This window comes from Pelodiscus sinensis, chromosome 18, assembly GCF_049634645.1.
Source record: "Pelodiscus sinensis isolate JC-2024 chromosome 18, ASM4963464v1, whole genome shotgun sequence".
Lineage (NCBI taxonomy): Eukaryota > Metazoa > Chordata > Testudines > Trionychidae > Pelodiscus > Pelodiscus sinensis.
In genome coordinates, this window is record NC_134728.1 from 4,650,226 (window position 1) to 4,662,593 (window position 12,368).

The 12,368-nt window shown below is 54.6% G+C and overlaps 1 protein-coding gene across 1 annotated transcript in view; it reads left to right on the top strand.

Annotated features, from left to right (window-relative positions):
* TCEA2 (transcription elongation factor A2) overlaps nucleotides 1-1,073 on the top strand; it is a 32,243-nt gene extending 31,170 nt beyond the window's left edge. The window contains exons 9-10 of the mRNA XM_075901019.1: nucleotides 68-139; nucleotides 762-1,073. Coding sequence (XP_075757134.1) covers nucleotides 68-139; nucleotides 762-770 — 81 coding nt within the window. The 3' untranslated portion in view covers nucleotides 771-1,073. The remainder of the gene's footprint in view (nucleotides 1-67; nucleotides 140-761) is intronic.
* The last annotated feature ends 11,295 nt before the right edge of the window (nucleotides 1,074-12,368 follow it).

The following is a 12,368-nucleotide window of genomic DNA, read 5'->3' on the forward strand; positions in this document are numbered from 1 at the left end:
CTGGGCTAGATGGACCTTTGGTCTGACCTGGTCTGGCTGTTCTTATGTTCTGGTCTCACTCCCACAGGTGCAGACCCGCAGCTCCGACGAGCCCATGACCACCTTCGTCGTGTGTAACGAGTGTGGGAACCGCTGGAAGGTAGCGCATGAATGACACGGGGTTGAATGCGGGTTGCTCCAGACGGATGGCGTCTCCATCTCTAGTTTGTCATCTTAGGCCTAAATCCTTCGCCGCCTTCCCAGCCGGACTAGCTCTAGCATCGGGCGTCACGCCCGGGCGAGAGGGAGAGACAGCGTCACGCGGCCACAGTGGCCTCTGGGGATAGGACTAGCCTGATCCCGGTTCCAGTGCACGTGGCCGCTGACTGTGTCGCGTGCAGATGGCCTGGTGGGGCACAGCCGGTGATGCCTTTGCAGCCAGTCACTTTGCAGGCCTGGCCAGACTTAGATGCTAGCACATGGGAAGGAGCAATGATGCCGGAGTCCTTCGAACGAGTGCTGGACCCCTCCTTCACGTCAGTCACTCACCCCCTTTTCCAGTGTGGGGCCGGTAGCTTCCCGGCAGCTCAGCAAGATCTTTAGACGGGGAGGGTCCCCCTGCTCCAGGAGGAACACGAGCTGCCTGTGCAAGATCCCCAGCCCCCCGAGGAGGGAAATTATCAGCCACATCCGTGGCTCCTTCGGGGCCACGAGAGTGCGGCCCACGGCCCTTATGTGCGTTTGGGTTTTCTAATCCGGGTGTCAACTTCGCTCTCTTGCAGTTCTGTTGAGACATCTCTGAGCCCGGCAGTGGCAGCCCCACCCGGACAGACCGCAGCCTCTAGTCTCTGACTTCTCCAGCCATTGTGTACTGTGTCCCAAGTGAGTTTCCTTTGTGTCACGCCCTAAGGGCTTCATCTTGGGGGGAGGCCTGGCTCTCGGGTTGTGCACCTGTGTCGAGGAGCAGCCGTGATTGGAATCCAGGGGGCAGACAGACCAGCAGGGGAGTCCACTCCATGCATTTTGGCTGTATTTTCTCATCCAGATAAGTATGTCATTTTTTCATAACAGTATTAAACTTTTTTTTTTGCCAAGTTTTTGACTGTTGTTTGAACTTGGCACTGCCTGTCTCAAACTTGCATGAGCTTGGTGGATGGGCACCGTCTGCGATACCAGCCAGCCAGAAACCATAGCACTTACCAGAGGCCTAGTAAGATACCCTGAAACTTGACCTTCTGCGTTTGCGAGGCAACAGGGAAGCATGTTAGCCCATCAGAAAAGGAGTCAGCCCTCAAACCTCATCTCTCTGCATCTAGGCTCCAGAGCCGGCTGTGAAAAATGCCCCGGACACTTTACCAACGCTGCAGTTTTCCTTGGGAAGCTTCCTTGTCCTAAACATTTGACATTTTGTTTTTAATCAGCCCACAAACCAAATCCTGTGCCCATGACACAGGAAAAATTGGAGCGGTGTTCGTGGAAACGTTGCTCTGGTATTGAATGCAGGACGTGGCACGTGGACTGTATGTAGTGTGGGGCAGCGGAGGGGCTAAAGCAGGGTTGGGAAATCAGCAGCCCATCGGCTGAACACAACGCATCAGGGTTAGCCCCTGGCGGGCGGCTGGACACTTTATTTACCTGCCACTCGCAGTCCCGTTGGCCACGGTTCGCCGTTTCTGACCACTGGGAGCTGCGGGAAGCAGCACGGGTGCGGGCTACCACTTGCCGCAGCTCCATGGGCTGAGAACAGCGAACTGCAACCAATGGGCGCTGCAAGCGGCCACACGGGTAAAGAAAGCATCCAGAGCCCACGCTGAGTCATGTCCTGCCCGCGGGCCGCTTAAGTCCCACCCTCGAGCTTAACTCTCATCTCCAATACCACTGGGAGTCAGGTGGACTTCCCAGGAGTAGAACTGAGATCAGTGCTTGTGTTAGGACCTAGCTACAGCTTCTGCATTTTTTTGTGTGTGCGTGCGCAGTATTTTTAGCAGTTTGTGAGTTTTATGTAGGTGTCCAAAAATTGGATTGAGGGCGGGGGGAAGGGCTTTCTTTTTGTGTATACTGTCATGAATAATGTATTACCTACTGATTGTATATTTGAAATCGACATTATTCATATATCCTGTAATCTCCAGAATGTCCCCTCGTGCTCTTTAACGTCCAACTCCATAAACAGCGTCACATTAACGCACACCCGGGAACCGTTAGAACACCACTGTTCGTGTCCGGACCAAGCAGCCTGTTAGCGTGGGTTAGAAATCACACCTCCATAGCCCACAGTGTAGACTAGCTCTGAGATACCATTGCTGGGGTTTGTTGGAGAAACACCAAGTTCCCTTTTGTTTGTAGTGGGAATGTTCTAAAAGCTAACAGGAGACGGCCTGGCCACAGCCTGCTGCTGGAACACACCGGTGGCCACCCGCTGGGGGAGGCCGATGCGAACACAAATCAAGGACAGATTGTTGGTAAAGTCACTGATGAAAAAATAACACAGCAGCTCTGAGTACGGATGTTTCATTCCTGATGGTGGGTGGGGGGAGGGAACCCGGAGCCATCCACTCTGCCAGACGGACTGGTGTGTCCCACCTTGCATCCGTATCGCAGAGACAGATCCCTTGTAAGTGTAATCCAGTCCCAAAAACCTGGCAGGCGGCTCCCCTCACTGCAAACAGCCCCATCATGTTACTGGATGGGAGGCTGGATACCGCAATAGCCGAGTCAGAACATTGTGCAAAACCAAAGGGGGTGTATCTCGCCGTCTTGATTCAGCTGGCACGTTTCTAAAGGCCCCCCCATTGGCTGTGGCCCCCGTATGGCCACCAGCGCCTGTCTGCAGGAGTGAGCAGCCTTGATGCAGCCGGGGGGGCGCGGTGAGCAGTTCTAATACATGGTGAAGAGAATCCATTTATGACTAAGTCCGAATGGATTAACTCCTTCCTTTCCATATTCTCAGGGCGCTGCCCTAAGATACATGCTCCCAGCCCTCCTTCACTGCACTGCAGATGTGGGGCACAATATGGCCACACACCGAGGGCCAGATTTTTGGACAACCTCAGCACCCAACAGCTCCCCATGAGAACAATGGAGACTTCTAGCCCTACCCCACATGAGAACAGGCGGCTGATCGCCTTTGGTTACTTGGCCTCTCCCTTTTCAGTGTTTCTCACTCCCCTCTCCCAGGCCAGGTACAGAGCCGGCCCTTGGCTCTTCTTCTAACAGAGCTCTGAGCTATGGGGCATCAGGCAGGTCTGGGGGTTTTCAGTTGGTCTAGGTGAGCACTTACTATGCACCAAACAAACAGCCAGTCCTTAGTGCTATTGAGACTCCGGACATTTTGCACCTAATAGCTCCTGCAGGAGAAGTTCAATGGAAACAGGTATGGGGCAAGTACTTCAAATACGGGGAAAAATTGGGGTGATCCTAGTAGGGATGTGAGTACTCGACTACCCAGTAAGCATAAGCTTATCAAGTAGTCGAATGGAGTACTTGCATGCTTGCTGCCCCCTGACTTGCTGCCTCTGATACAGAGGCAGCAAGGGGAGGGGAAACAGGAGCCAGTGCTGGGAGAAACCAGCTTAAAGGCAGGATCCCCCCAGCACCAACTCTACGGTGCCACCCACCTCCATCCCACCCGCTGCTGCCTTCCTCAAAGGTCGGGGGAGGAGTAGGGGAGGCTGCTCTGGCCGCAGCCCCTGTCCCCGGCGGCCTGAGCTGTTGGGAGCAGGGGCTACTGGACAATGTTCCCCCTACGATTTTCTGTTTGTGTGTGGAATAAATTTTATGTGCACCAAGGCATGTGTCGATGTGCACCACCATAGAAACACATGCTGCTGGCTGTGGTCAGTTGTGGGCACTCTGCCAATCAGCAGGGCAGCACCTGAATCTCTCCTGGGTGGCCGCCCAAGCGCTCAGCTTACAGGGAACACTGGTGCTGGACCTGAAGTAAGCCAGGACTGAGCAGTCCCGGCTGACACTGCTGCCGCCGGGTTCTGACTACATTTCATTGCAGAGGTGCAGCAGTCCCGGCGTGTGCCTGCCCTTATCGATTAACCGTGTAGTTGATACAAATTGCATCGACTACACAATTAGCAAAATACCCCGTTCCTTAGCATCCTTAGATCCTAGCTGGAGAGGAACCCGGTTTACCAGGGTAACTCATAACACTTAGCGCTTCGCTTCTGCATGGTGCTTGTGAACTGGAACTCGTTCATTGGCTCCTTCCACGAACCCCGAGAAACCAGCCTTCTGAATCCCTGTGCTGACACAGCGCGCTGGGCGTGGATCCAGCGCCAAGCTCCCCGTGCCTGCCTCGGTGGCCTGCTGCAAACATGGAGGCACCGTGAGCGAGCAGGCGGGGAGCTAGTCGGCAAGATAACTAGAACCTGATGGGTCATTGTTTCCCTGCAGAAGAGCAGCGGAGAAGCCAGGCGGAGTGACCTTGCAGAACTCAGGCGGCTTCTCTTGCAGGATTCGGAGCCTCGAGCTAGGGAGGCAGGAATGCAGAGGAAGGCCGGTGGAAACGTCAGTCCCCACTCAAAGGGCCACATTCTGCTGTGAGGCCAGCGTGGTCCGGAGCGACTCCAGTGCTGTGCAGGGGGTTGTTCCAGTTTGGCTCATGCTGTTTGCAAAAGGGGCGTCCAATCGCCCTTTCTATTGCTCGTCTGCTCCCAGAGCAACACCCCTGCACGCAAAACGAGCCGCCGCAGCGTTCCCCTGGCAGCAGGCTGAGCAGCGCTGCTGAAATTCCATGCTCCTCGGAGCCCCCTCCCCCCCCGAAATGGGTGATGCACATGAGCCCCATGACAGATCTGACTCAAACGGTTTCCCACAACACCTGTTTCGGGTTCTTTCAACTAACCCCTGTCTCTTGAGGACGTGGCTCCATGCGGCTAGCTCGCCCAGGGCTCTCCTTCACGGGATGCCCTTGGATTTGCATTGAATGAGCAGCTCCTTCAAGGCTGCTGGGCTTGTTAAACTCCATCCCACGTGCTGCTGACTGGAGGGTCTCTCGAAGCAGAGAGGAGGTGGCATAAAGGCTCCTAGCAGCAAACGTTCGACGGAGGCACATAGAATCATAGAGCTGGAGGAGACCTCAGGAGTCATCAAGTCCTACCCCTGCCCAAAGCAGGACCAACCCCAACTCAATCAACCCAGCCAGGGCTTTGTCAAACCAGGACTTAAACACCTCTAGGGATGGAGATTCCACCCCCTCCATAGGGAACCCATTCCAGGGCTTCACCACCCTCCTCGGGAAATAGCTTTTCCTAATATCCAACCTAGAGCTCCCCCGTTGCAACTTGAGCCCATTGCTCCTTGTTCTGCCATCTGTCACCACTGAGAACAGCCTCTCTCCATCCTCTTTGGAACCCCCCTGCAGGTAGCTGAAGGCCGCTCTCAAATCCCCCCTCGCTCTTCTCTTCTGCAGACTAAACAAACCCAACTCCCTCAGCCTCTCCTCGTAGGTCATGTGCCCCAGCCCCCGAATCATTTTGGTCGCCCACCGCTGGACCCTCTGCAATGCGTCCACACCCTTTCTGTCACGGCACCAGGGCCTTCTGTGTCCTGAGGACACGGCAGGCTCGCCAGTTAGCAGCCGCGGTTGCTTTTCCTCTGGTGCGTCTCCAGGGACATGCTTCTCCACAGGCCGCTAGCCGCCACTGCCACACGAGGAAGCCAGGGAAGATTTGTGAGCTAACAAGGTGCTTTGGCATGCGTGTTCCTCCCCAGGGCTTGGCTTTAGTCGGTGGGAACTCCCCTCCTCCCACAGCTCATGCATGCTCCTTTCAATCTTGTGCTGAAAAGAACCCTGCCTCCTGGCATTTTACTGCTATTTTCCTTTAACCTCTGGTGATGGTCTAGGTCCCACCCCAAGGTCTGAAAGAGGGGGAACCATTCATTCAGTGCTCCTGGGGCCAGTAGGACCCTCAGAGTCATTCTTAGGATGCTTCAATGCACGGGGCTACAGGCTGAACCTCTCTCAACTGGGGCTCTGGTTTGGCAGCATCTGTGGTCTGGCAGGACCATAGCTGTTCATGGATCAGAGAGCCCCGACGGCCAGGAGGAGGGAGGCAGGCGGGCAGCAGCTGGAAGGCCTGCCAGGACTGGGAGTCCAGCTAAGCTGATGGGAGAGGGACCAGTGACTGGCAGGCCAGCTGGGCCAGTGGCAGGGGCAGCCCAGCAGGGGCCAGGAGCGCAGCTGGGTGAGGAGGCGGGGCCACCGGGCTGTGGCCAGGAGCAGAGGCGGGCTGGCCAACTCTCTTGCTCAGGACTGGTCAGTTCCCAAGGGTGCTGGCCCAGGGAGCGCTAGCCTGTACATTCTTGCACGGGAGATGGAAATAAGCAGATTGTAGCAGGGCACAACCACTGCCCCCCCCCTCCCACTTCAATAAGTTCTGGGGGGAGGGATAGCTCAGTGGTTTGAGCATTGGCCTGCTAAGCCCAGGGTTGTAAGTTCAATCCTTGAGGGGGCTGTTTAGGGATCTGGGGCAAATGTGCCAGGGATGGTACTTGGTCCTGCTGTGAGGGCAGGGGACTGGACTTGATGACCTTTCACAGTCCCTTCAGTCACAACCTTGGCATTGGAAAAGGTCCAGAAGAGGGCAATAAAAACAAAGGGGTCAGAAGGGGTGCCTTATGAAGAGAGATTAAAAACCCTGGGACTTTTCAGCTTTGGAAAGCAGCTGAGGAGGGGGGTAGAGGTCTATAAAATCATGACAGGTGTGGAGAAAGTAAGAAAAAGTTATTACTTGTTCCCATAATATAAGAACTAGGGGATCACCACATGAAATGAATAGGTAGCTGGTTTAAAACAAACAAAAGGAAGTTTTTCCTTCACACGGTGCGTAACCTGTGGAACTCCTTGCCAGAGGAGACCAGGGCTTTAATAGGGTTGAAGAAAGAAACAGATAACTTCATGGAGGTTAGGTCAGGTCTATCAGTACTTATTAGCCAGGATGGGTAGGAATGGGGGTCCCTAGCCTCTGTTTGTTAGGGGCTAGAAATGGATGACGAGGGATCACTTGATTCCCCGTTTTTATTCCCTCTCTCTGGGGCACCTGGCATTGGCCACTGTTGGAAGACAGGACACTGAGCTAGATGGGATTTCGTTCTGACCCAGTGTGGCTGTTCTTAGGTTTTGAACTTTCCTTGTACAGAAGACACTCAGGGTATGTCTACACTACCACCCGAGTTCAAACTAGGGTGGTAATGTAGGCAACCGGAGTTGCAAATGAAGCCCGGGATTTGAATTTCCCGGGCTTCATTTGCATAAAGCCGGGCGCCGCCATTTTTAAATGTCCGCTAGTGCGGACTCCGTGCCGCGCGGCTACACGCGGCACGGACTAGGTAGTTCGGACTAGGAAGCCTAGTCCGTGTCTTTTGGGACACTCCTAGACACTGGCAGCTACCCTCTAAGGCTCCTGCCTCTGCACTCAGACCCCAAAGCCACCCTGGTTACAGAATATCCCAACAGGCGCTAGTCCTGCCCAGCCGGTGGGCACCAGGGGAGCGGCATCTATTCTCATCTACCTTCCCATCATGCGTAGCACCCCCAACACCACCCCGCAGCACTTCACTTTCTCAGACAGCGGTGGGGGCTTTTGCACGTCATGGGACTTAGTGCTTGTGGCTTTGGTCCCAACCTCTGGGAAGGAGTCACTGTAGGATAGTCACAGCTTCCCTGGCTTCTACAGGTGGTCAGAGTAGGCCACATCGGGCTCTTCGGTCCTTGGAGTCGAGGACTCCCGAAGGAGCTGGAAGCCCCATGAGATTTGCTGAAGGGACTGAAGCTTCCTAGCCCCACGCTGACCTCCGTTATGCAGGCACTCAGCTGAGGTCAGCGGGCAGCATGGACCTCTCCCTGCAGGGGCACCTGCCTGGGGCAGGATGCTGCTTTTGCATCACGGATGTCGTTGCTCTGTGACCTGCAGGTGCTAGTCTCACACGCACGTGGGGCGCATTTGACTGGAAGCTCACACATCGCCCACGCCGAGATCACGTTTCGAGCAAAGCATGTGCAGACGTGACCGGAAGGCCAAGACCTCATGAACGCCACCGTTATTTTTAGGATGAGTCTCTGGTAAAACCAATTGCTTGACCTCAGCAAACTCACATTTTCATTAGTTGCGTCCAAGTTTCATCTGCCCCCGGAGGCTGGCTTGGCCGGGACATCATTTAACGGAGCAAGGAGGAAAGTTAGTGGCAAAGTTCACAGCCGTAGCCTCCAAACATCACTCAGGTGGCTGGGCGTGTGGGTGCTTCGCACACCTCAGCTGGAGAGAGAGCAGGTCATGCAGCTGCCTGGATTGTTAGTATCCACTATTCTGTTTGGTTAGCAGCAATCTATGCTGCTTACAAGGAGCACAGCCGTATGCCTGCACACATCCAGAGTTCTTTCCCCTCACTTCCCTGTCAGACACCTAGTTGCTCAAGCGAGGGGCCGACCCAGGAGGGCATCCCCCAACTTACAGCATAGGGGTGCTGAGAATCCCTGCACTGGGTTGGGATTTTGCAAACCGTCCCTAAATTTGGGACAATACCAGCAGGACAAACCAACTCCAGTGCTGAAAAACCTCCTCAATTTGGGAGAAGGCGCTGAAATTCAGAGTGAGGTCACCCCCTGTTTAAAGACAACTCATCCCGGGAGATGTGCTGAACATGGTGAGACCTACACACCTTTCAACCCCTATCAGTGCAGAATTGTATTTCACAAGCATTCCTGTTGGCTTCCAAGGCGCCTCTCGGTGACTGCCTTGGCTGTGGGAAAGGAGAGCAGGTCGTTAAACCCGCCCAATGGAGTCCCTTGACAGCTCGTTTCCACGCTGCTGCAATAGGGGCTGGAGGAGGACCGGTATTGTTTAGTTTTTACTCCAAACGTTCAGTGCCAAGTCATTCCAGGCCTCTCACACAGGCAACACGGACTGACGCCATCGGGCCTGCACCCATGTAAGCAACAGCAGAACTCAGCCCTCAGGCATCTGTGGCGTAAAGCTTGTCTGCTTGGCCTAGACCAGGATTAAAGCAACAACCGGCCTTGACACAGGGGGACATGTGCATTAGGCGCTTAGATTGGGGTGATTAGACATGCTCTTTATGCTGCCATAGGAGACTTCGGTTATGCTCTTCCACGGGGTGGTGTCACCTGTTAAGACGCTTGCAAGATGGCTTCCGGCTGCACCCGGGAAACAAACGTTTACATGGACTTATGATCCCAGATTGATTCTGCACTGGGGGAATAGGCCTGAATCTGAGAAATACAGGGCAGTTTCCCCTGTTGAAAAATTGTTCTCCTTGGCATCTGGTGATAGGACAAGAAGCAATGGGCTTAAATTATAGCAAGTGAGGTTTAGGTTGGATATTAGGAAAAACTTCCTACCTGTCAAGGGTGGTAAAACACTGGAATAAATTGCCCAGGGAGATTGTGGAATCTCCATCTGTGGAGATATTTAAGAGCCGGTAGGATAGACATCCATCAGGGATGGTTAGAAGGTGCTTGGTCCTGCCGTGAGGGCAGGGGACTGGACTTGATGACCTCTTGAGGTCCTTTCCAGTTCTAGTGTTCTAATAATTAAAAAGGCACCATTTTTTGGAGTTATTTTTGAATGTGCTGCCCGGATATTCCTCGTCCCCTTCCTCCAGCCTAGGCTCTTTTGGCTAACGGCGCCATGTAGTTTGCCGACATGTCAGCCCATTCCCAAACCCCTTCGTGTGTCTGACTTGACCCCGGGGACGCAGGACTTGAACCTGGGTCAGGGACTAAAGGGAAAAAGGCTGCAGCGTCCGATAGATGCTATTCGGCACCAAAAGCAGCCTTGGCGCCGACAAGCGGTGCCCGTATTACAAAAGTGCCATCACCGCGCTGTTTAACTTCCCAAGCGGCTCTCTCGTGCTTCAGGAGTCCTGCAGCAGCTAGTGTCCCCTCCAGCCCGTTGCAAAGCCAAAGCTTGGGCAACCATGACCCATCAAGCCTCTGACTGGTTCCTTGGCTGCTTGGAGGCCCATCTCACTCCTGCCAGGTCAGCTTTGTTTTCCAGCCTGTTCCTAACTTCTTCTGCAAGGCGAGGGGGGATCCACACTGTCTCATCGGTCACATTCTCGTTCCCGTCCACGTTCATTCATGCAGAGTGGCGGGCAGACCCCTTTCTCCCGCCATTGCACTTCCGTCGGCACCTGGGCTTCTCGCCGCAGACGCTCATCCTTCATTGCTCCCTTGCCCTGCAGCTCTCCAGATCGTCAGGCAGAGCAAGGGCACAATTACCCTGGATACCCCTGCTGCCCTCCTTACATGGGTAAAACTCTCACTTTGCCAGCGCCAGGCCTGCAGGATTTGGGTCAGAGGGAGCCTGCTTCAAAATCTGAGCTCAGAACACAAGCTGGAGAGACGGAAAACCCATCTTCTCCCTTCCACCAGGCCTGTGGCGTTGGGGCTGCTTTGCTGTGGCACCCCGGCATAAAGCAGTTGCAGCAAGAGGCAGAAGCTGACCCTTCACTTCCGTGAGCCTGGGTGGGCGAGCACTATGAGCACAAGCTGGCCCCCGTACGGTTGCTAGTGAGACCAGGCGCCTTGGTCAGCTGAGTGACCAGCTGTCAGCCACTCGCTCGCTGCCTTTGATCCAATGAAGAGGAAGGCCTGGAAAGCCTGGGTCAGACGCTGAAATGTGCAATTGTTATCGGCCTGGGCTGAGCACTCCCAGCCTGCTCGTGTATGCGTGTGCCCGCCGGGGTGGGCACACACACATTCCTCCCTTCCCCATGCCCGAGCGTGAGCTGAACAGTGCAAATCTGCAGCGGGAAAAGCCTGGGGCACCCGACCCCCTTTCAAAACCCAACACTCTAGCGTGTCGACGCGTGAACGTGCCACCTGTGGACCACTCACGCTGGAGTCAGCTGGAGGCGCTGGTGCAGTTTTGATGGCACAAGTCACTTCTCTTTTTGTCAGGCCCAGTGCATCAGTGACTCCCTAGGGGGCCAGATTTGGCACTGTCATCACAGCTGTGCACACGACGTGTAATGTTCCCCATCTCCTTCGAAAGAAGATGCAATAAAGCCATTGCTCGGAAGCAGCGAGCTCACAGGTGCATGAGCCTTTTTCATTAGCAGCCAGATAATGAAAGAGCATAAGCCCAGGCCTTAATAGATGAGCTCGCTATAGTTTCGCTCACCTTTCCGCAGGGCAGTGGGGGCTCGAACTTCCTGTTTGGCGACTACAACTAGATTTTGCGCGATTGAAACAATTTTCCATCGGCAACCACCAGGAAGGAAATAAAGAAAAAAAATACAAGAGAGAACTGGTTTGTTTAAAAAATATCTTCAATAAAAAGAACCAACATTCCTAATTTTTTTCTTCCTTTTGGGGGAAGGGGGGTGAGGTGGGGAGAGGATAAATATTAAAACCAGGGGCTGATTTTGGTCAAACATACAGTCGAGACCAATCAGCATCCTTTTCGGCTAAGACAGAGTTTCAAAATGATCTGAAGATACAAAAAGCGCTTCGGGCCTGTGTGTGTGTGTGTGGGCTGCACAGCTGGCTGTGGGGTGGTGTCTGGTTCATGTCAGAAGATGGGGTAGGAGCTATGGGCGCACTGGTCTAACTATGGGAGCTGCAGCAGGCAGCTGGAATAAACCATTCCTCGTGAGCTACACAAATATACAGATCTAATTTCCACCAAAGGCATTCCCCTGCCAAGCGCACCGCCCCCTGGAGAAAGAGCTGTTACTCACGCAACATTGAACCATTCCTCTCCAGCAGGAAATCCCTTTCTTTACAGATACGCCGTTGGGCAGGCCTGGCCCAGGCATGGGAGGAGGCGGTGCACAGGGCCGCGGCACTGGCGAATCTTTTCCTAAGGGACCGCCTGTGCGGTTCTTTACGGGTCCGGGGGAAAGGGAGGCATCCCAACAGGTGGCTTAGCTGGTTGGTGCAGTCTGGGGTTAAATCCAGAGATCTGGTTTCCCGGGGGCAGGGACTGGATGGCACTGCAGCTCCGGCGATTTGCAGTAGCCAGGGTATGCTCAGCAGTAGCAGCAGGGACTGCAGTGGGTTTGGAAGTGGCCCAGGATAGTGGTGGCACCTGGCTACCAAACCCACTGGACCCTGGGCCTCTTTCTGTACTACTGGCCCTGGCACTGCACAAGGGCTAGTAATGTGGTCCCCTGACCTCCAGCATGGGCAGAACAGGAGCCCAGCCCCTTCCCTGAGTGAAGCAGGGGTGTAAACGTCAGATTCTGGTTTGAATCTGGATTAGGAGACAAACAGCAGCCACAACATGCAGCCTCCTTTGGGGCGGTCCCGAGGAAAGCTAATGCTGGGGGGGGGGGATGCCCTGGCACACGGGCAAGGGTGCCTAGCACAGGGGGTCCCAACCTTTTTTATACCACAGACCGGTAAACTCAGT